This window comes from Ailuropoda melanoleuca, chromosome 8 (assembly GCF_002007445.2).
Source record: "Ailuropoda melanoleuca isolate Jingjing chromosome 8, ASM200744v2, whole genome shotgun sequence".
Lineage (NCBI taxonomy): Eukaryota > Metazoa > Chordata > Mammalia > Carnivora > Ursidae > Ailuropoda > Ailuropoda melanoleuca.
In genome coordinates this window covers 70,192,547-70,217,629 of record NC_048225.1, presented here as the reverse complement: position 1 = coordinate 70,217,629, position 25,083 = coordinate 70,192,547, and the positions used below count along the sequence as shown (strand labels likewise).

The 25,083-nt window shown below is 44.8% G+C and overlaps 1 protein-coding gene across 2 annotated transcripts in view; it reads right to left on the bottom strand.

The window, feature by feature from the left end:
* OPN3 (opsin 3) overlaps window positions 1-25,083 on the bottom strand; it is a 42,947-nt gene that overhangs the window by 4,734 nt on the left and 13,130 nt on the right. For both annotated transcript variants that reach the window (XR_004627234.1, XM_034666666.1), the window contains exons 2-3: window positions 7,034-7,353; window positions 283-534 (exon numbers count right to left, since the gene is read on the bottom strand). Coding sequence is in view for 1 of the 2 variants with exons in the window: in XM_034666666.1 (XP_034522557.1) it covers window positions 283-534; window positions 7,034-7,353 (572 nt within the window). In the remaining variant the exon portion in view is untranslated. The remainder of the gene's footprint in view (window positions 1-282; window positions 535-7,033; window positions 7,354-25,083) is intronic.

Sequence of the window (25,083 nt, the reverse complement as noted above, 5' to 3'; positions counted from 1 at the left end):
TTAACTTTGTGGCTATTACTATTACTAGACATAAGATGTTTCCTGATGAATTAAATATTAATTTTAATAGAATTTTACTTAACAAGATCTTTTGGTAGATCTTAGAATTGTTATTATTTTCTTTGGGAATATCTTACATTTATTCCTGAACCCTTTTTCCTATAAAATCCTTGATTTAGGTTCTTATCATTGAAGCTGTCCTGAATAATCTCTACGAAAGTAGTATATTTTCCAACAACCACATCTACGTGGTGAAAGCAATGTGTTTATTACCACACTTACCTTTCTGATCATGATGATATAAACAACCGGATTATATACAGTGCTTGATTTAGCAAAGAGATATGAAACAATAGATACTGTTGGAGTGACCAGGTGTCCGTAACCATTAACCACCAAGAAACAGATCACGATATAAGGCATCCAAAAGATGAGGAAGATAAATATCATTAAAAAGCACATTTTGGCTACTTTCTTTTCATATCTTAAAATCTTAATCACTTGAATTGTCTGAAGATCTTCAACACAACGAAGCTGCAGAAAGGAGAGAGTGGAAAATGAAAGAGTCCTTTTCTCATGTTGTTTTGATAATAGACATTCAGACAAAATTCCGGGGCCCACCCTAGTGGACAGAGGACTCAACAGGACCTTGGAGGCCAACTCCTGGCCCAGGAACCTGCAGTTCAGCCCAACCCTTAATCTCTCCAGGTCTCAGTCTGTGCATCTTTAATATGGTACCTTGAGCCACATAGACTCTTTGATCCTTGAATGGTTTTTAATGTTTCTCAGTTTATTTAAAGAAGAATAAAATGGGGCACCTGGGTGGCTCAGTTGGTTGAGTGTGGGACTCTTGGTTTTGGCTCAGGTTATGATTTCACAATTGTGGGATCAAGCCCCCACCCCGCTGTGCTCCACACCCAGTGTGTAGTCTTCTTGGGATTCTCTCTCTCCCTCTGCCCCTCCCTACCCACCCCCCAACGAGCAGGTGCGCTCTCCCTCTAAAATAAATAAATAAAATCTTAAAAAAGAAGAAGAAGAAAATGAATTAGTTTGCCTAGATCTTCTAGTCACTGAAAGACAGCCTGAAAGAATCCTGATAAATTGAAAACAGTTTCTCCATGATCCTGGAAGCTCTTATCCAGACCATAATCCTCAACTCCTCAAACCAGGCAAAAAATGTGATGTCGGTTCTGCATGATTAAGCTGGTCTTGATTAAACTTAATTCCCAAATGAATTCTTGCTAGAAACTATGGTGACTTCCCACTCACAGCTAACCACTACGAAGTGGGATTCGATGGGGACCTTGCCTGTGGTTGGTTTCATCAGGGCTCAGGTGCAGAGAACACTTGTAGCCACATTCCTGTAAACTGAGCGTTTCTGCTTTTAATCTATCCCATTTAAAGCACTGAGGAGTAACGGCCTACAGTCTGAAAGTTGTTTGCGTTTCTCAGATAAAAGTTCTTTACAAGTTCCTTCTATTGTTATTATAAATTTGTTAGTAAGGGGAGTGGAATAATATTCCTCTGCACCAAAAGTATGTTCTTAAGTAAATGGTTATTTCTGATTATCCTAAAAAGCTAAGTTTGCTGCAAAAATACAAATGCCTTATATGTTTAAAAGAAGGTATCTTGCATACTATTTATACTTAGAATACAATTTTAAACTGGGAAATTTGTTGTATTTCAACAAACTCTAAGTGTTCCTTTTATTTCTAGCATTATCATAAGAATTAAGGAAAAATTTTCCAAATAAATCAGAACATGTGCTTATGGTATTGAAAAGTGTATTTGAATTGATACAGCTAAGTTACTGATATCATCTAAAATTATATTTAAGAAACTATATTCTTAGCAGAATCACATATTCATATTGACGGAGAATAGGAAGAATATATGGATAATTAAAATGACTGAGTTTTTATAGAGTAGAGGGAACGTGTAGGAGTGGGCACGGTTGTAAAGTTATGATACTATTATTATCTATGTGTGCAATTCTAGTTTAAAAGAAACTATTTTATAATGTGATAGGATATTATTCTATTTTCAGAACACCATTTTTGGGGGGGGTGAGAGATTTTCCCCAGAGTTTTTTAAGGAGGTTGTGGAGTTCTAGTAAAAGCTCTCAATTTGGAACTAGGTCTGGATCCATATACCAGATTCACCCCTTTTGCTCTTGGCAATCAATTACTTTCTCTAAAAGTCAAGATTAAAGGAGGGTCAAATGAACAACCTATTGTACTTAGAAGTTGGGTCCCAGCTCCACACACACGACTGCGAGGTTGTGTTCAAGAGTAAATACACATTGACATCGGAATTGTATTTGAAACTAACATACTTACAAGCATTTGTACTTTTATGATACTATGGAATATTTGGAATCATGATTTTTGGCTCCTCAGAGTTTCTATTTATATATATATTCAATATACTCAGTATATAGTATATTCAATATACTATATATTGTACTGTATTGAAAGACTATACAATATACAGTATACTCAGTAAACTCAATATAACCACAGCTCAATCATCTGTCCCCGACTCCCCACCATCCAGAGCCCCCCCCCCCAGTCTCATGTCTACCCTTTCTGGGCAACTTAATTCCCATCCTCTCACCATTTATCAAAGCAGAGCTCTCATTTGTCATCTTGGAATTACATGCATGCTGGAGAAGTTAATTTAAGGAAATGTTGGGAGGGGAAAGCCCAGTTCCTCTTTGGTATAAGGATACAGTTCTGACTAATGTTTTGGATTATGTGGGTTTGTATATGTGTAGTTTCCATGATTATTTTTCATTTTTCTCTTTTGGCCTGTTTTATCATTCTCTATTCCTTCACTCCGTTCTTTCAGCGTTTTCCAAATAAAGAGCTCTACGTGATGTCTTACTCTATTTAGTCACACATTTGAGGGTGTCTTTCAAAAGTGCTCTGCATGAAGCAAAAGCATATACACAGTTGAATTCGTCCTGAAGGGTGAGCCACTGAAGACAAACCCCAGAATTCCCAGCAAAAGTGTTCTCTGCCTGTATAAATAGGGCTTATTGATCCAGACATCCGTAGATTTTCAAAAGCGTCACTGTGAGTCCTCTTGTCACGTGAGAAGCTATGTCTCCATCACCGGTACGAGTCACCCGTCTGGATAAGTAAACAGAGGCGATGGTGTCGGTGTCACCAGGTTCTGGGTGGAGAACATTGTGGTCTAGAGTCAAGTCTCTTCACCCGTGTACCACTTCCCCTTCCTGTGCACTGTCTGTAACTCATTGCAAAAACAGTCTCTGATCAAGTATTGTATGAAAGTACAGTTCCAGCTACAGGTGAAAAGATAAATAAGACTGGGTCTCTGAGTTTAAGGAATTCACTCTATTCTGAGGGTGACAGGCACACAGACTGCTTCCGCAGGGGATACATGTCATGAGGGAGGTGACCAGAGAGGGCTACGGGAACACACAGGATGGGTAATGGATACAGACATGGGTAAGGGCAAGAAGTTACTGAGCTCAGCCTTCTGTGGTCAGTAGGAGGCAAGACAGAATGTTCCAGGGACAGGAAGTATGCTGAGGCAAAGTAGTAAAAGGACACATGTTTTGGGAACAAGAAATAATGCACTTGACTGGAGCCTGAGGTGGCAAGAGGCAAGTCATGCCAAGAAGTAGGGCACCTGCATGGCTCAGTCGGTTGGGTGTCTGCCTTTGGCTCAGGTCATGATCCCGGGGTCCTGGGACTGAGCCCCACATCGGGCTCCCTGCTCAGCGGGGAGTCCGCTTCTCCCTCTCCCTCTTACCCCTACTCATGCTGACTCTCTCTAGTGCTCTCTCTCTCAAATATGTAAATAAAACTTTTTTAAAAAAGAAATAAAGCTGGACACACGAACAAGACATGGTCATGCAGGACCCTGGTAGCCACACTCAGGGGCGGGGCTTTATTTTTAATCATGAAGGCAAAGGAACATCTAAAGGATTTTAAGCTGGGAAGTGATATGAGAAAATTTACATTTGAGAACAATTACTCTGGTGGAAGTATGGAGAAAATGGATTAGAAGAAGCAAGAATAAAGGAAGAAAAAACTAAGGCCCCTTTGAGATTAGTCTGTATCAACAGGAGGAGGGGAAAAGGATATAAGGAAAAATAGGAGGTTGAATAAATGAAAACTGGTTGGGTGTAGGGGAAACATGAATGAGGAATAGTTAAATATTTCTCTCTCATTTCTGGCTGAGGAATAAGGAGCATTTACTGAGAAAGGGAAGGAAGGAGCAGCAGCTCTGGAGGAAAGTTGACCAATTTGTCTTCACACGCGTAGAATCTGTAAGTCTGAATGTTCTGAGGGGGCACCTGGGTGCCTCAGTTGGTTAAGCATCTGCCTTCGTCGCAGGTCATGATCCCAGAGTCCCAGGATCGGGCCCCGCATGGGGCTCCCTGCTCAGCGGGGAGTCTGCTCGCCCTCTGCTCCTCACCCCACCCTCACCCCACTCTCTCGTGCTCTCTCTCAGTCTCGAATAAATAAAATCTTAAAATAAAAAAGGAATCTGATAAGTCTGGCCATCTCAGTGGAGATGTACAGTAGGCACCTGACTGTGAGACCTGACAGAGGTCAGAAGAACACCCTGGGTCAGAAACAGAGATTCCAAAGTCACCAAGTTATTGTTAGAAGGGGAAATCCACAGAGCATATGAGATGCCCAAGGCCAGTGTGTACTATGAGAAAAGAACTACACACAGAACGCTGGGAGGACCAAGGGAAGCAGCCCTTGGCAGAGACCTGAGAAGATGGGCCAGAGTCAGGAGCAACAACAGGAGAGACCTAGGAACAGTGGAGGAGAAACCCACAAGTGAGTGGAAATTGTTAATAATGCCACAAGCGTCAAATGCCACGGATGCCAGAAAGGAAAAAAGAGATGGAAATGTGTTCATTGGCTCTAACATTTGGAAGATCATCGATTACCTTAATGGGCTCTTTCTGTGACAGCGTGCTCAAGGAAGGAGGCGCCAATCTGCAACGGGTTGAGGAATTAAATGCTAGGTCAGGGGCACCTGGGTGGCACAGTGGTTAAGCGTCTGCCTTCGGCTCAGGGTGTGATCCCGGCGTTATGGGATCGAGCCCCACGTCAGGCTCTTCCGCTATGAGCCTGCTTCTTCCTCTCCCACTCCCCCTGCTTGTGTTCCCTCTCTCGCTGGCTGTCTCTATCTCTGTCGAATAAATAAATAAAATATTTTAAAAAAATAAAAATAAAAAAAATAAATGCTAGGTGAATTTATTAAACTACAGACTCCTCGAGGCCGGGGCGATATTTCATACATGTTGCATCCTCAGAGCTTAGTAGATGACTTAGCTTGGGCTTCCATAACAATATACCATAGACTGAGCGACTTAGACAACAGAAATGTATTTCTCACAAATCTGGAGGCTGGGAAGTCTAAGGTCAAGGTGGGTTTCGGTATGAGACTTCTTTTCTCAGCTTGGAGATGGCTGTCTTCTCTCTGCGTACTCATACAACCAAAAGAGAGGTGGAAGGAGGGATGGAGGGAGGGATGGAGAGATGGATGGAGGGAGGAAGGAAGAGACACAGAGAGAGCGAGCCACTGGTCTCTCTTCCCCTTCTTATAAGAACACTAATCCCATCACGAGGGCCCCACTCATGACATCATATGACCCTAATTACCTCCTAAAGACCCCATCTCCAATACGATCGATTGGGGTTAAGGCTTCCATCTATAAATTTTTGAGAGACAAAAACAGGCCATAACAGTAAGTAATTGGTACATTCTAGATGCTCAACAAATATTGGCCAAATGAATGCTTATTGAGTGCTGAGATAGCACCAAAAGCCACTAATGGTTCTTTGAGTAAGCACGGGTGAGGAGAGCGAGAAAGTGACAGCCGGAGGGATCTGAGGGTAGATCTTGCCTTCGTAGGACCTTAGCGTAGTTACTGCTAAAGAGCAGGAGCCGGAAGTAGGGGAGAGGTTGGAGACGTAAGGAAGGAGAGCGCCCTGGGGCAGAGTGTGGGGCTGGGGGAACACCAGAAGCTAAGGGCAGCTTGGTCCTGAGGGATCCATGCCATGACCCCGAAACTGAAGAGAGGGGCCTAAGAATGAGGCTGAACAGAGAGGCTTGTATAAAGGGGAGTTGAGAAATTTCTTGATAATGGTTTTCTTTTGCCCAATAAGCATGATTATTTGGTAAGAATGAATGGGGGGTAGGGCAAGGGATTAAATGAGCACTGAGGATCTGTAGTAGTGATTGTATGAGAGTAGAACATTGTAGGCACTGCTGACAGGACGTCTGGGGACGGACATTGGGAAGCTGGGGGCAGATTTTCCCCTAACTCTCTTTGTAGTGTGACTACAGGCATGGGGAAAACCTATCGTTGGATTGATGTGGGGATTTTTTTTTCTTTTTTTACAAAATAGGTATGTATGAGAAAAGTTTGAATGTGGAGGTTGGCAGTGGGGTATGATTTAAAGTGATGCATGTAGCCAAGTTTGATTTGAAAAAAAAAAGGCAAAAGCTAGAGGGTCTCAGCAGGGTGCAGGAGGAGACGAGCGGGAGCTCTGAAGGAGGAAGACACACGCAGGGAGACACGGTGAGCGAGCAAGGAAAACACATGTGGCTAAGTGGGAGACTGCGTCACACTGTCACTTGTGGTCAGTTCTTGCGCTGTACGATGCGGAAGTGATTTCCAGACGAAATATGTCTACTGTGCCCTAGTGGGTTATGTGACCTCTGAATGAATACATCATGGCAAGTGTGGAATTCCCTCTGTTAGGGCTCTTCAGTTCTAAGAGTGCTAGAGAATGCAGCTGTTCTTGGTTGCTACTGATGTTATCTGTCTAGAACACCTTTCCTTCCTCCTTGTGGTTTACAGAGCCGCGTAGAGACAGTGGATGTAATTCCTCATTGGTCTTTTGTGGAAGTCCCATAGAACTGGTCCAGCTGCGGGAAACCCCTAGTGACGTGGGAAGAGTTTGAGTCTCTTCTGCTCAGAATTGTCCACCCTGGAAATAGTTTAGGGGAGGGGCATTTGCGGTTTTCAACTTACCATTCGAATGGAATACAGAATATGGCCGTAGCAATGGGCTATGACGCCCAGAGGCACCACCAGACAGCCAAGAAATAAGAAAAGCACAAAGGAGGAGTCGTTGGCGTCCTTGGATTTCCAGTCCACGGCACAGCCGAGTCCGTGTACGTCCAGGATGTACCTGTTCCAGCCTAGGAGAGGCGCTCCTGACCATGCCAGTGAGTACAGCCAGATGTACGTAACGGCCCTCCAGGCCCAGGAGAAATTGACCACTCTGGCATGGACCACGCGAACGTAACGCTCGTAGGCCAGCACAGTTAGGGTAGTAATGGAAACGATCCCTGCAAGAAGAGAAAGTGGGACAGTATAACATGGCGCAGGGGCACACGGACGTGCACTGGAGACACCTCTCAGTGTCTGCAACTAGCAAGGCACTCTAAAAGTGACATATCTAACAGGAATAATGCCTCACCTCCCCAGGAAATTTGACTGGCAACACATTTACCCAGAAAAGAGAACAAATGGCAGGTGGATTGCAGGACAGAACTCGAAGCCCTTGAAGCCAACACCCCCCCAATGCTGCAGCTGCTGTGTTAAACCTTCTGCCAGAGAGAAAGTCTGGAGAGAGAGTCACTAAGTGAATCTCATTTGATTTTACCTTTTCTCCATTGTGTCTGACTCAGGATTGAAGATGAAACTGCAGTGGGTTTCACAAGGACGAGCTGACCAAAGTTATGGTAAAATATGCAGGGGGCTGGGTTAACCCTCCAGCGAGCAGACGCTAGCCTACGAACTGTTCTCGTTCAAGACCGCGGACAAGGGCGTAAGCCTTCTGTGCTCCCCTGGTTTTCATTTATGCCTCCATTTTGCAACAAATACACTTTAACAACATTACTCGTTCCTTTCCCTGCCTCTTCCCAGAGAGTGATTTATTCCATCCACAAGCTTCTATTGAGCACCTGTGTGCTGGTCACTTTGCCAACCCTGGAGGTTTAGGGGTGACGGAAATGCAGAAATGTAGGTGCTTGCAGGGAACAACAGTAAGACTGAGGGAGGTATAAATGTATTGTGTGAGTCACAGAACAGGGGCCTTTGGGAGCAAGGCAGGAGACGCATACTCCAGGAGGAATGAAGAATCATGCACCAGAGCATGGAGACCATGTAAGGGTCTAAAAGTGACGAGAGGACTCAGAAGTGCCTGGGCTCAGAGGATACAAAGGAGAGAGGAGGTTAGGAGGAGCAGATGAGGCCACCGGAGAAAGGCTTTTGATTTCTTGCTAAGGGTTTTTGTTTCCTTCTCTGTTCTTTAAAAAACAAAACAAAACAACTTTTCCAGTATAAAACAGTGAATTATAAACCTGTTACTCTGTCATTTTTTTAAGTGTGAAGTGACAACAGTTAAGGTCTCTTCCTCCTCCTCCTCCTCTTTCCTCTGAAAGGATCCTCATTCCGGCCGTGGTGTAGAACTCCCGTCCCAGGCCAGTGCATGGAGAACAGCTGGAAGGCTACTGCAATAGTCCAGGCAGGTATGACAGCTGGAAGGCTAGAGCAATAGTCCAGGCAGGTATGACAGGGACCGAGTTAGAGTACCTTTGAAGGTATGAATGGCAAAGTCTGGATTCCAGAGACATCTGGTGATTAACATCAACAGAGCCCATTAGCTTATTGAATGTGATGAGGGAGGAGGAGAGGAGTCAAGAATCACTTGGAGATTTCTAACCTGTGTGGTGAGTCGAGTGCGATTACATTAACAGAGACTAAAAGTACCAGGTGTTACAAGCAGATATGGGGGAGAAAACGAAACTGTGACTCCCTAGAACACACTGGCATAAATAGTTGTTGAATGAGCGGATCAAGAGAGGCTGTAGAAAAAGTGGTCCTAACAGAGAACAAAAAATAAGATCTGTGTCAGGTAAGTAGGTAAGAGAGAGGGGGTGGGGCTTCAGGAACCCTGGAGGGATCCCTGCTCCCTCTAAATAGCTCTGTGACTTTGGCAATTCATACGATCTCAGTAGACTTTAGTTTTGTTTTTGTTTTCATAAAATTGAAAATCCCTTCGCATTATAAAATTTTCACTGTAAGAGTGTGAAATGAAGAGGTCTTAGGACGGGTTTGCTATTTGGGGGAGGGCAGCATAATTCCCGTGTCGGATGCGGGTGGTATTCGATGAATGTTCGTTGAATACATGAATGTTTGACAATACATAAGGGACTGGAAGAAGAAGACAGCGTTTTGGAATATGGTAGAAGGCACTATTTCAGGGAGTAGTGCTATAACCGCAAATAATGGACTCGTATTCAGATTATAGGAAGTAATTCTGGAGGCAAGGAAGTTGGATATGCTGCCTTCAGAACTAAGAATCAACTTTCACCTCATTACATTTTTACCTGAAGAGTGATACTGTCTTTTCTTTAACTGAATATATTCCCAGAAGGAAACCAAAAAATCTGAAGGTAGTTACGTAATTAGACTCTAATGAGGTTAGATACTGTTGGTGTTATTTAGTTTACAAACTTTCCTATCAAATATAATGGCATTTAATTATACAGTTGCCTTTAAATATTAAAACATAGTCTTGGGCCTTCAACTTTTAGTTAATTTACCTTGAATATGATTTAGTTCTTCTTAGGCGAGAAAACTTGCTGTTGTAGATTAGCAAATCTCAGTATACCCTACAGATGAATAAATGAGTCCTTATGATTAAAGCAATAAGCCGGGATATTTTTAGCTGTCATTCATTCATTCATTCACTCACTCACTATTTACGGCTTCTCTACCTGTCCATCAGTATGCGAGCAAATGGGTACAAAGTAGGGAGTGACACAAGCACCTCCTGGAACTGACAGTCCACTGGTAAGAGGAATAATAATACCAAACAAGTAGGCCGGTGGGACGCCGTCAAGGAGCGAGCCGGTGCAGAGAAGATGTGAGGGAGGCGGCGGCAGCCACAGACGATGTAGGACTATTAGCAGGCTCTCAGGAAAAGCCTCGTTGTGCTTAGGGCTGAAGTGTGAAAACCCCAGGGATCAGTCACGGTGCAGGAGTGTGGTGAGTTTTCCCTCTTATTATTTAGGTCAAAGAGGAAAGCGATGTTTTCAGTGTGATGCAGTCTGGGACCACGCCTGCACCCCAGCAAGCACCACGAGCCTGCCGCACCTGCTTCAGCCGCTAACACTCCCTGCCGTCACCAGTTAGGACAGTCCCTGACCTTCCAGGCCCTCCCTGACTGCACGGGCTTATTAGTCAGACTGACTCAGTCTTCTAGGATCACCCACTTGAACAGACCCAAACTAAATCTCAATCCCTTCCTTACATTCCCCCCCCCCTTTTCTTCTCTCTCTTAACACCACTTAATTACCCATGACTTTTGGTCCTGCCTGAGTCAAAAGTATTTGCTGTGTTCTGGAGAATGAGAATGAGCAACTGTCTTACAAATACTTCATACGTACGTTGGAACTGAGGTGGAACCTAATTCTCAATTCCCTTAACACTGGACAGGGAAGGGGAAGGTGACTGCCCCCAAAGGAGGGCCCATTCTGTGAGGCCCCGTAAGAAGCATGCTACATGCAGCATCCCTCCTTGTGGGAAAGGAGTCCTGTGGCTCCGACAGATAAGAAACCAACAGGAGGTGGAGACGGTCTTGAGAACCCAGGACTGGCTGAGTCCACAACCCATGATTTTGCCTTTCTCCCCCTGTTCCTACAAGCTCTACAAGGGGTAGTGTGACGTCCCTGCTCTCCCTGCAAAGCTGCACGCTGATCACATGTGTACAAGGTGTGTCTCCCTGTGCCGAGTAGGGTCTTCAAGGAGAAACCAGAGATGTGGGGGGTGCTTCCCCTTGAGGAGACCACAAGTCTGTACATCCTGTAGACCCAAGACCAACTCCACGCAACATTCGAGGCAAGGTAGGACGATACGGAATCACGTGCTATGTTTACTGTGTAACAACAAACCCGAACAAGGAAAATTCCAGTGGGTTATGCAGTGGGGACAGCATCGTGAAGAGGTAACACTGAGGCTGGGTCTTCAAACATGGAATAAGGGTGAAGGGACAGAAAAGACCAGGGCAGTCCTGCCTGGAAGAAATTCTACAAAGGAAAGCGGCCCCCCTGGAATTCTCTCAAGAGTACCAGACTCCAGGCGGGTGAAGAGGTCCAGACCTGCCCATGCCTTCCTTCCATGCAGGCTGTGGGCCACAGCAAGGGTCTTCGGTTTCCTTTCCTGTTGCTTTCTTTAATAGAATTGTGAAAAACTGTGCACTCCCCAAAATTTAAATAGCTAAAGTTTTTCACCTTAAGTTTAAAGAGTTGTGTAATGTTAATATAAATATTTTAAAATAAAACTATTACCTTATTCTTTCAAACAGATCAAGTAATTTATAAATACATTAGTGATTTCATGTTTATATCTCTACTGATGTATACACAGATATGTAACCACACACACACACAGCAGTGATCAATCATTTAAACTTACGTTTCCATTCCACTTTCCCCTAAACATTTTATCCTAGTGTGATATATTAATACGACTGAAAGATTTTAAATTATTTGCCTTATTATTTTCTTCAACAAAAAATGTATTTAAAAAATTGAAATTTTTAGGGGCGCCTGAGTGGCTCAATTGGTTTAGCATCTGCCTTCAGCTCAGGTCATGATCCCAGGGTCCTGGGATCAAGTCCTGCATCGGGCTCCCTGCTCAGCGGGGAGCCTGCTTCTCCCTCTGCCTGCTGCTCCCCCTGCTTGTGTTCTCTCTCTCTCTCTGACAAATAAATAAAATACTTTAAAAAAATAGAAATTTTTGAATTTCTTGGATAGCAAGTCTCTAAATGTTTAAAAAATTGTCTTATGGATTGAGTTATCAGTTTTTCTTAGAACACAATTGATCAAAATACTTTGTTAAATATTACAAGTAAAAAACTTAATTAGAAATACATCTCTTAAAGTGATCAGTGTAGCTTTCCCCCACCACGAAGAATATACCCTATTCACAAGTTACTATTACCAATGCTGGAATGATAAAAGGCAAATTCTCTTCCTATTTTTCCTCTTTATAAAGATTTCTTGATCACATGTGTATCCAGATGCCATGGAAGGAATTTTGTTATAGTCAATTCTTATTGATTGTAAGAACATTCCTTCTACATTCAACTATTTGAACTCTCCTGAATCTATATGCCAACGATCACAGCGTGGTTATTGTCAACAATTACAGTTAGTGATCTGTCAACTACCCACTCGACTTCGTTAAAAGCAAATAACTGGGAACCACCTGAGTGGTCATTCACTTCCCCAGGTTCCTCAACAGTATTTTAACTCGTCCGTTCGTTTGCCATCCTGGAATTTCCTCCCACCCCCCTGGTAATCTCCCACTGTAAGATTTGGGATGCGTAAAGATTGTATCTTTTCGTGGGAGGTGGGAGACAGGTGATGGAGAAAGGGGGGTCTGGATCACAGGGAGCTGGTTTCTAGGACAGAATTTGGAAGTTGATTCTCCTAACACTGTCCTTGCACAACCATTAGGAAGAGCTGTGTCTCAAGCCGTACGCAGACGCCAATTTGAAGACAGAAGTCTATAAAAACTGATCTCGTTGGCAGAGTACGGACACTCTGTTTCACCTAGCTGCATTGCCTACTCATGTTGGGACACAGATGGCGTGCCTCAAACTGCCAGCCACGTGCGACGCTGTCTGCCTTGACACCACTGTTCCCTCTGCCCGACATGCTGATGCCTGGAGGAGAAGACAGGCGTGTAAAGTAGTAATTACAGGAAGGTGGTACGTACTAACCCAGAACTGCGTCTGGGAGCTGGAGGGTACCGTCGCGGAGGCACTGACCTCTGCCTAGGGAAATACTGAGGAAGGTTTTAAGAGAAAGCAATATTTGTATTGATAAATGGAAGGTAGTTTATCAAGTTGACGAGTGTCAGGCTATCTCAAGTTCAAGGATATAGCATATAAAATGCCTGGAAGCAAAAGGAGGTATCCAAGGGTTAACTCTGTGCACCAGATTGAGTCAAGCAAACCTCTTTGTGATATAACTTGATGATTATGCATTCACTTACAACACCGATCAGCGATCCACTATCATGCACATACAATATACCAGGCAAGGTGCTAGGAAATGTGCTAGGAAATGGACAAAGACACACTTTTGTAAAAGCAAGAAATAATAACAGAGTGATAAATTCTATAATAGAGGAACGTCTATGAGGCCAGTCTTGGACTCAACTTCAGTTTCTATACATAAATACAGATCACTCTGGGAAAATTAATTAATATCTATGAACCTCAACTTGCTCACAGTAAAAATAGAAAGAATAGTACCAAAATGCTGCCTCATTGTGTGTGTATATGTATTACACGAGAATAGGAATGTATTTAGTAAGATGGTAATATATAAGGTATTATTATTATTGAATAGTTGAGTATCTGGAGCCAAAATTGCTTTAAGTGGTAGAAATCTGGAGCAGACACAGGAACAGGTAGAGGCCCTCTGGGGCTTACATATATGGGTGTAGGAGTACGACACACAATTACTCAAGAACAGTCATCTCCCCCCTTTGGCCACTAGATGTCCACATTGAATAGCTTCTTTATAGTTCCGCGGTCTAGACTCTGGAAAAGCTCATTTACACCAAGGAGAGTCAGTGCCTAGAAGAGGTGTTGCCTGGACGGGGCTCCAGATCTACCAATACCCATCCGTCAGATTAAGAAGTTAATATGACACGGTTCATGTCTTCAAGGAGCTCACACTCCAGAGTATGAGGAGAGACTCCACATCTAATGGGAGGAAATGATTCAGTTTTTCTCTGGGAAGCAGGCACGCCACCTGAGTGAGTCTTGTAGATTAAACACATTTTCACCAGGCAAGTAAGGAGGGGTGAGAGGGAAAGGACTGCCGATCCTATCCCAGCTTATGCAAGCACATGGAGACCTGACACAGCTAACCCCATTTGGGTTCCTGCAAATAAATCCATATGGTGGAAGCAGAGAGTTCTAGAAAGAGACAGGAGAAAGACTAGGAACTCTCCCAGAAAGACCCTTAAATGTCACGCGAGGAGTTCAGGATATATTCTGAGGGCTCCAAGGAGCCATTAATGTTCTTGTTCTCCTGCTGCTGTAATACTTCGGAGACTTTTGTTGTCCTTTACTTTTCTTTTACTTGCGTTTTCTGTTTTGCTTTTGAAGATTTTCCTTATGGAAAGTTCCCTCCAGCTGTGATGTGGAAAAAGGATTGTGAGGAGGGACAAGCCTAGTTATTGAGAAATCTGTGGGAGAAATGCCATTTTGATGATTCTTTCAACATAGGCCCCTCTGTCTTGCCTTCTTGGGCTTCAAACCCGGCTCCTTGTCTTCCTATAGCTCCATTTGGACAGACAGCCCAGTTTCCCTGTCTACCTTGCCTCTGATTTGACATTGTTTTAGGGTTTGCTTGCTTTTTTGGGGAAAGAAGAGCCCCATCTTGGGATAAGGTCTCATTAGAACTTACTTTATACTTAACGTCTGCTTGTCAGGGGAGGGTATTGAACCAGGTAGATCATGATGGGGAAAATGCACCGTCATCACACTAGGAGACCCAAGAAATACCCATTGTGACCGGAGTCTACAGGCCCAGGGCGAAAGGAGAGCTTGAGTATAAAGTAACCGCTCTGTGGGTTACTTCAGGTTCCTAAGCAACAACAGAACACGGCAGGACAACAGTCCAGAAAACAGTCCAGTGGAAGGATTTACCAGGAATTGAGATATTCTAAATTCTAATCCCAATTTACCTGCACTCCTAAAATGGGTCTGGGTGCCACGAATAAAATGGGAAGCATACACTTCCTTTGTTTTTACCACTTAATCAAAACGACCTCTTGAAAACAGCGATCTCGATCTTACGATAACGCACTACGATGTACCCAGAAAAGCCGCATCAGAGAACGCTCCTCTAGGAGGATCTAGCCTCCGGTCCACGTCAGGAACCTGTGTACTTGTTCCATCTCCCCTCTCCTCGTTCCTGTAACTTGCATGCTCATGTCACAGAAGGCTTTTCCTTTGAAATATTTCTAAATTCCTCTCTGTACCTCCCACGTCCCATTACTCTCATTCAGCTCACATCCCACAAGTGGTTGCTCTGGCCTGCTCCGAACCGAGTGATTTTGTCCCCTTTGTCCGGCCTCTATCCTCTCGCACCAAATAGCAGTGTGAGACTGGATTCAGTGTCCGTGTCATCCCAGACCCCCCAGCCACCTCCCCAACGCAGACCGTGACCATCGGCCTTGCTTCCCGGCAGCGGTGGCTCTGATACAGTCGCCAAGCTCAGCTGCTGCGGCTACAGCCACCACGGGCCCACGGGCAGGACCAGCCTGCTCCTTTGCCTTCCCTGCACTGGGCACGCACAGGCTCTGGCTTCCCCAGTCGCTGCTCTGAATCAGCTGGCCCAACCCAGAGGCAAGGGCATGGTACCACCTCTTGGAGCAGACTGGGACCCAAGGAGTCAAGAGACAGGAAAGGGCCAGTGATTAAATTGCTTGCACCCCCCACCCCCACTCAATGGGTTATTTCACGACGCGCTCATTTCGTACAGCCTCCCTGAAGATGTCCCGAAGGATGGAGCCCTCAGCTGTTCTGGGGGGAAGCTACGGTGGGCTCGTGCTGCAAACACTGACACCTTGGCTTCCTTTCTTCCTTGCCTCTCCCTGGACTCTCTCATTCCTGATTCCCTGGAAATATACTCCCCAGTCAATCATTAATCCATAAGCTTTGCGTTAGGCAGTATTTGGGGGGAATTTGTGCTCATAATCTCATAACCTGTATAAGCCCCTCTCTGGTATAATGACCTGCATGCAAAGCTCCCTCTGCGGAGTGCACTGGTGTTCAAAGATCTCCAAGTATTACTTCCACTCTCTAGCCCATCTTCTCTTTTGCCATTTCTAACTTCTTAGCGCACGCGGCACTCTGCTCAGGCACAGCATAGGCCATACCTTCATGGGGGCTCTTTACCACTTCCTCTGTTTTGGTCACACTTCTACCATTCGTGTCTTATCTTTCCAGTTAAACTGTAAACGCCTAAGAGAGAGGGAGCATGTCTTTTGTATCTTGACATCCTCTCTGGCCTCTGCAATGGTTAACGAGAGTTTATTATGTTTGCTGATGATAAAAGTTGCGTATATGTGACCATATTTCTTCTCAAATCAAGAATAAAAGTGCTAAAGTAAGCACAGTCACACCTGTAATTAAGCAAACACTAACGTGAAACGATGCTTGGAAATAGTCACAGTCAGATTTCAGAGAAAAGGAAAATGTTTCTAAAGGAAAACAGAACATGTAGGTCAGAAGAACACAAAACAAGACCAACTTCCTATTTTTCCTAAGGGATCCCTAGCTCAACTCAAAATACTATTTAACTGTCATCACATGATAACTTTTGATTATTAAAAAGTCCCTATAAAATACCCATTTTGTGGATGCCATAAAGTCAAATGATATTCCTGTTAGATTTGTCATTTCTTGTTCTCCAAAGACAATAACAAATTATGACACCATTTCGTATGGTGTTTTATAATTTTCAAAGCACTGCCCCATGTGTGTTTGTCATCCGTTCTTCAGACCTGTGAGGCAGAAAAGGCTCCTGTCCTCATTTGGTTAGGCTGGAACAAAGGGGTTTGGGATTTGGGACGAGCCTAATGTCACAAGACGAGTAAGGTCTCACTTGGAGGAGAACCCACATTTCTGACTGCCAGTCTAGAGCTTCGTTCAGATTTTCCTCAGAAAGATTTGACTACGTGAGTTGGTTGCGATCGACAGAGAAGCATGGAGTCTTGTTAATTCTACGGAAAAATTCAACACATGAGTGAACTGTGGGATACCCGTGTGACCCCTTGCCTGCAACGAAGATTCTGGTTTCGAAGTACTCTCTGGATTACTAACCTGGCACCAAGACATGAAAATCTGAGATAGCCCAGAAGACCAAATTAAAAATATGAGGAAATCTGAGAGGTACAGAATTAAATCTTAATTTAGTCATTAATAATTTGCAAAACCCTCAAAGGAGCTCAGAGTTCAGGTTTTATAGCAGGTGGTAACACTCTGGTTCCATTTTACAGTCATTTTCTATCACCACGTCACTGACACAAGTGGAGAATGTTGAGATATCCGGTCAAGGACCAATGTCACTTTCCTCTCAAGGATGAATACAACACACTCAGCTGTAAGTGTGTGTGTGTGTGTGTGTAAGTAACTTATCAACTAAAAACTGTGGTATGAGTTTCCTCAGGACCGTAAACCGAGAGTGGGTAAAAAAGATAACGAGCCTGCCAGAATGTGTCAGGGACAACAGAATTGCTGTGTCCTGGGCAGTGCACTGATGGGACAAGATGCTGGAGGTTAAAGGCCCTCGGGAGGTGGGCGTGTAAAGTGAAACCCATCTCGGTCACTACTGTGGGGCAGTTCGGATGGGCAAGAAAGGACCATTTTCTTGAAAGTTTTAGCCCTCCTGAGCCGAGAATGTCAAGTGGAAAAGGCTAAAGCAAGGTGGGAGGTGGGGGAGGGAAGCATTACAAACGGGAAGGATTCTGCGTCGGGACACGACCCGAAGCCAGCGGGTGCCCCACCCGCCGTCCAGCCCCATTCAGAGGCTGCTGCTCCCGGCTCCCATCCCACGGTCTCAGCGGGGCTTCACGTGGATCCCCCTGGATGTTTAATCCAAAACCTTCGGTGTCTGCGCGGTGAGTCTCTCCCACGGTAGGAATAGTGACTCCAAATGCCAGCTCTTGAAATAGCTGCGGAGGAGCCTCCTGGGGAAGCGGCCCACGGTCCCGAAGGTTCTGCCTTCGTGGGCCCGGGACGGAGCCCGCGAGTCTGCTGAAGGGCTCCGGGGATGATTCTCAGTTAGGAATGGCAGGTCTCGAGTAAACCCAAACGGCCTTTAACACAATCTCTGTGGCTTTTTGCTCACTTCCCGGGTTTTCCTCCAGAGTCAAGGCCAGCGGGGAACGCAAGAAGCCGCCGCTTCATTTCACAAAAGGGCGTCGCACAGGGACACCGGCCTCTGGTCCGCGCAAGCTCCAGCCGAGGGAGGGGCTTGTCTGTGTTGAATGGGCCTCGAAGTTTCCTCCCGGCTCACTCACCTCTAGCTCGAGTCCTGCTGCCCTTGTGCTTTGCGATTCTGCTACTTTCTGTGCTCCCGGAAGCCGCCAAGACGCCGGGTTTCCTAGAACCAGATGCCACCCGGCGGAAGGCCCATGGGGGTGTCCCTTGACGAGGAGCTTTTACAAACCCGACTAACGGCCTTGTACAGGCGAAGCTGGCCCTGGCCTCGCCAGTTCCCAAGACTCCAGCAGCCATGAGAAGCGAGAAGTTTGTTGGAAAGACATTGGCAGCTGTTTCTTCGCAGAAAGGGAAGCCGAGTGAAGACTAATGTTACTTCCTAGGCAATCTTCCCGTATCAGGGAGAGCCCAGGGAAGCCTGGATGCATAAGAAACATAAGGCATGTGCTAGGTAAAGAAGATAAAATTATTGCAGGACGAGTCACAGCTTAAAAGCAGACAGGTACCATACCAGGGGCATCTAAAGCTTCCTTAAATATTTAAGTGGCTCTAACATGTGGGGCCCTGAGCTTACTGCTGGGGAAGCAAAGTCATCAGATATGGTCCCTGATGTAAAGGAGGAAAGGCACCATAAACAGACAAACCAAAATACAAAATTGTGTATTTGAAATTCCAAATGAGACATTCAGATCTAAGTGCCATAGGAGTCAGAGAGAGGAAAGATCACAAAGAAACTGGGGGGGGGGGGCTTTATATAAAGGGGTGGGACTAAAAGATAATGAAAAAATTCTGTTTACCCAGAGTACACCACGACCACCAATTCCAAATTTGCTTATACCCACGAGAGCGGTGCTGTCCAGTAGGACTGTGTGGGCCACATAGTAGTTAAGGTTTTTAGCGGCCACACTTTGAAAAGTAAAGAGAAACAGATAAAATTAATTTTAATAACATTTTATTTAATCCAACTCCCTAAAATATTTTGATTTGTAGTCAACATATTCATGAAGTATTTTGTTATTTTTTTCACACTAAATCTTCAAAATCTAGTGCTTTTCTTACACTTACACACCTCAGTGTAGACCAGCTCCATTTCCCGTGCTCAGGAGGCACAAGGCTAGCGGTTACCGTGTCGGATGGCGCAGACCTAGAGAAGCTCTTGCACAGTGAGTACAAAGAGGTGTATACTAGGATATACTCTGAGGCACTGTTTATTATAATAGAGAGAAAAACAGGAAATAACCCAATGTCCATCAAAAGGGGGAAATGATTAAATAAATCGTGAGCAAACAACTGAAACACTGCTTGGTTTCATGTTGCATTCATGTCTGCACTGACCTTGAGGAGGAAGGAGATGGAATGAACTGGAGAGAGAAGTACATAGAGGAAAACTTTATCTGTAATTTTCAATTCGTTGAAGATAGATTAAAATAAACATAGGAAAGTTCACGTTTGTTCACTGAGGGTGGTAGATAGGTGGGCATTTACTGTGTCAGCCTTCACACTTTTCCATATTCATAAAAACTTTTAAATAATTTACAGAAGGAATAAAATTCACTGAGGCGATGGAGGTAGCCAAGTACCAGGCAATCAGAAGACAGGCTCTTCAGACAAAGAGCAGAACAGGTGATCACAAGTCAAAGGACGGCTGGGGATGGCAGCTAGTCCGGAAACTGATGACCCAGGAGGGAGAGAGAAGACTTTGAACAAGAGCCAGTAGCCTAAGCTTTATATTCCCTGCACATCTAGGTGACAGCCTGAGTTCAACCTCGCTGTGGGCAAGCGTTGACGACTAAACTTTTTCACTCTGCAAATGAGGGTGGAATGCTTTGGAAGGGACAGATACTCAGGGGGTCACTTCTCAGCCACCTGGCTCTGGGGTCTATGGGCTACGTCGAGAGTTTAGCCAGCTACTCCATACTGTTGGTGTCTCAGCACCCACTTTGTTTGGTCAAACGGCCCCTCATGCAAGTGCACGCCTCACACAGTAACCTGTGGTCACAAGCAAACCTACGTTCTTCATAGGATTTTCCCCCTTATGATCGAATCTCCCACGGCCTTCCCTTTGTGCACCCCCAGATAAGAGGTCCACGTAGCATACCAAAACCTCACTCCTTTTGGTTGTATTGACCAATCTTGCCTTGGCCCGGGAACCCCAAAGCACTAATAAAGCCATGTGCCCTGGCGTCCTGCCTCTCTCTCCTTGTACCCTGCCTTGATCTCCCCATGTGACCCTGTATCTGCTCCAGGACTGTAAGTAATAAACCATCTCAGTTTCTCCTGTGCTGTTTCTGAACCCCGATTCACCATCCAGAACCCTATACTCCACTTAAAATGTTAATTTAACATTAGAATAAAGTATTAAGGAAAAAAAAGAACAGCCTCTGCTTGGTGTGGGTCCAGAGGGGCTGCCAGGGTTAAAGGAAATTAAGGAAGTAGCAAAAATGTTCAGAGAAGATGCTGAAGGTAGGGGGGAGTTTGCTGCTCATGGGGGAGGCTGAGCTCAGGATTGGATCAGATCCAGAAATACACTGAGCCATAAAGATGTGAGTCATCACGGACCGAAGAGGTTTTCCCTCTTGGCACCGACTGACCTCAGCAGGGGTGGGAGGTGACGGGATTTGCTCCGATCACTCCGGGGGGGTGGGGGAAGAGCGTCTCCCGAGTCTGAGTCCTGAATGATTTGCTTGCTGGTACGTTGATTTCCGAAACACACACGCTCTCAGATGTCACACTGCAGATCTTTACGTTACTTTCGACTTTTGGCTATTCTAACGACGCTGTGAGGAGAGACGGTATAACTTAACCATCAAGGGCACTGGGGTCAGGCTCCGTATCCTCCACTTTTTAGGAAATCTTGAACAAATTAATCTCCTGGTGCTTTGCTTTCTTTAACTGAATAATGGGGTAATAGTGTTTCTAAGTACCTCACAGAGTTGGGATAAAGTTTAGGAGTTAAGATGAATGAAGCACAGACAACAGGAACTAGCATGTGGTATGCACTCAGTAAGCCCCAGCTATGGCCATTATAAGGCACTCGCTACCTATTTCCATACATCTATGACGACCTCCTTAGGATAAATTCTTGGCAATATAATTGTTGGGTAAGAAGGCATACAAAATGTTAACGCTTTTACTACGACTTGCCAAAACATGCACCCGAAGCTAAATTAAACCCCTCTACTGCGCCATCAGATACTCATTTTATTCCCACCTGCCTATGCCACAGTGCATGACAACACGCCGCCCACCCAGCAATCAATTAGCTGCCTTCTGTATACTCACCGACCCAGAATGCAGGAGTGGTGCCCGGTAATCTGTATTTTAAGACATTCCCATTTGATTCAGATTCTACAGTATAAAACCATTGTTCTAGAATTTTATCAACTGAGAAATCAATCAATTGCTAAAACATTAGTTTACCCGACCTCTTTGCAATATCAACACTTTAGACGAGGATATTTTTGAAACTCCCCTTGGCTTCTAGATCTCCTGTCCTACCTCTTCTCCTATTTCTATGTCACCTTTCTTCCCCTGCATTTAAGGAAAAAGAAACTGGATTATATCATGTAACTGGGAAGTCTACAGTGGCACTGCCTACAGGCACATTGTCCATCAGAAATTCAGCATGAGCCGCCGTGTAACCGGGGGCCTGAAATAATTCATCAGAGTCCTGCCTCTCTCATTCCGTCATTGGCTTGGTTGCTCCCTATGTGGCCTAAGTCTTGGACGGACTCTCTGGAAATCAAGGTACTGGCAGCTTCTGACTCACATCCTTGAGGCCTAACAAGCCCAGGAGGCAAGGAAATGTATATGCAGGAATCCTAGAAAAGGAATCTTCCAGTCTGGGGCTAACCCAGGGGCACGAGTTACTACATTAAACCCAGGGGAGCACCGTGTTTGCATTCCCAACACATCCCTGTCTACAAGCTCCTTCTCAACTGTCTTCAGATTTCTCTCGCTCCCTTGCAGCATGCACATCCAATCAATCACTGAGTCATGCTGATTTAATCTCCCCAGTCGTTCTCAAGTCTGTCCTCCTCTGTTTTACCTGCCATGACCCCAGTTGAGACTCTCATCCTCTCTTGCCCAAATCTTTCAATAGCCGTCTGTCTGGTCTCCTTTCTACATTTTTTGCCACCCTTGGATTCCTCCTCTTTACATATCCAGATGCAGCCCATTTCCTTGGTCACTGACATGAAGTCTACCCCACTAGGACAAAGTCAAAACTCCCTAGCGCACAAAACCCTCTAAGACCTTCCAGAACCACCTCCTCATCACCTGGCATGACCAACCAAACCCATTTGCTTTTCCTCAAAACCTGTTCTCAATTTTGTTTAAATGTATTCCACTCATTCAAGTACCAATGCTGAAATTTTAGTCACTTTCAGCTTCTTTTTTTCTCTACTTATCCGTAACATACAGCCATTTCCCACATTTCTCTCTGCCCGTTGCATTTTTACCACTATGCCCTGCCCAAACCATATTTTTCCTCCTTCCCAGCCACCTGCAGGGTCTCTGCACCTTCCCAGCTTCCTTCCACATTGCCAACAGGTATACTTTTAAACATAAGCCTCAATTAGAAAAAACTTCAACAGCTCCTCATTACCCACAAGTCCCGTGGTATTCAAGTCTATATGATAATCAGTACGGTTCAACACAGCTGACAATTAGCATGATTCAAGATGGCTGGTATGTTGGGCCCTATCTCCTGTGCCCCAGCTCTCCACAGCAGGTCACTGCTCTAGCCACGCAGACAACGTCAATGTCCCCATGCCTGTTTCTCCATTCTCCCTGTATGGAATGTTCTCCGTATTGACTTACAGAAATCCTTCTCAACCTTCAGGGCCCCGGTGTCTTCCTTTCATGAAGCCTTCCTAGATTTCCCTAGTCAGACAAAATACTCTGTGCACCCACTGAAGTTTGTCTATACCTACGTCACCAAGGTGATCACAGCCTCATTAACGGAGTGGTTAACTGTGCACCGTGTCAGCCCCCATAGAATGGGAGTTCCACTCCTTACCAGTTCTATAGCTTTGGGAAAATCGCGAGCCTGATTTCTCATCTACACATGGAAACATTAATACCTGCCTCACAGGGTGATACTAAAATATGTAAAGAAATTAGAACAGCTCCTGGCCCATGAGTAGCTACTTGTTCCGGGATTGCCCTGAGCCCTCTCTGAAGACCCGCATCACATCTCAGTCGCAGCATGTGGTTCTGGAGTCCGACTCCCTGGGACCGAGGCCCAGCTCTATCACTTACCAGCTGTGTGGTTTTGGTCAAGTTCTTTGTCTTCGCAGTGTCTGCTTTCCCATCTGCAAAATGGGGATAATAAGAGCACCTACTCGATCGGGCTGTTACGAGGATTAAGTAAGATAAATGCTGCAAACCCTCAGAACAGTGCTTGGCATAAAGGAAGTGCTCAGTAGGTGCCAGGTACAATTCTGAAGTCTGCATTCCCAGAGTCCAGCACAGCAAATGGGGACAACGCTCAACAAATGTCGCATTGTACGGAACCCCATGTTTCTCTTCGCAGTGTAATTTAGGTAAGGTTCTTCCCTGCATTAAGAATGCTGACCCCTTCCATTACCCAACAGACAATCTAGGTATTGTCTATAGATCAGCCCCGCTTATAAAATGTCCAGCGGGGGCACCTGGGTGGCGCAGTCATTAAGCGTCTGCCTTCGGCTCAGGGCGTCATCCCAGCGTTCTGGGATCGAGCCTNCAACAGACAATCTAGGTATTGTCTATAGATCAGCCCCGCTTATAAAATGTCCAGCGGGGGCACCTGGGTGGCGCAGTCATTAAGCGTCTGCCTTCGGCTCAGGGCGTCATCCCAGCGTTCTGGGATCGAGCCTCTCACATCAGGCTCCTCCGCTGGAAGCCTGCTTCTTCCTCTCCCACTCCCCCTGCTTGTGGTCCCTCTCTCCCTGGCTGTCTCTGTCAAATAAATAAATAAAATCTTAAAAAAAAAAATGTCCAGCGGCTGCAGTCTCTCATTGCGCGCTGAACCATCAGTGAGGGTAAATGTGGGTACAATTCAATTATGGGTGGTTTATTTAGTCTTGGACTGGATTCTCTGAAACTCAAAGGATATTATTACATACATGTAATTTGATTAATTTGTCTATAGCCTGTTGAGTGAAAAGCACCCTTCCCAAAAAAAGTATATTACAGTATGTTTACATTGATTTTGAGACAGTCACTTGCAATATACACAAAGATATCATCTAAAAATATAACAAGGAAGTATTACCAAAAACACTAAAATAAACAAGATATCCTCTCATTTCTATAAATTTCTTACAGAATTATTCTAATTCTGGATTAATGAATTTTTTTTTTAAACCAACAAAATCTCTTATCTATACGGATAATTGGGGCAGGATGAGATATATTCCCCAATTTTCTGAATTTTGTTTGGAGTTTGAGTTATCGTAAAGCTTCAGAAGGAAGCCACTGTTGATTATTGAGGGAGGCAGACAGGGGCACTGGGGGGCACTGGGGGGAGAAGCCAGGACAGCAGTTCCTGCCAACAATGACCCTGCTGAAGGAGCACTTACGGTCAGATGTTAAGGAAAAAAGGTAAAAGAAAGGAAAACAAATTTATTATAAATACTAAAAACTTTAATGAAGAGCTCCTCAACCTTGGCCCCACTGACACTTGGGGCCGGGTAAGTCTCCTGGGGGAGGAGGCTGTCTTGTACTCTGTAGGGTGTGTGGTGGGCTCCGTCCTCTACCCACTAGACGCTAGTAGTCCTCCTTGCTGGTTTTGTAGTTTCCATAACCAAAAATGTCTCCAGACACTGCCAGATGTCCCCTGAAGGGCAAAATCACCCTGGTTTGAGAATAACTGCCTCGATGGGAGAAAATTAGCAAACATATAAGGTGGAACATCTTACAGCTTTTTAAAATATTTCCTATTTTTCAGTATTTTTGTTGATTCACATAGACTTATCACAGAACCAATTATCTATTCTACTAACAAAAAGACCCAGGACCGTGGTTCTGATATATTTTCCCAGAGCTTGGCCTCAGT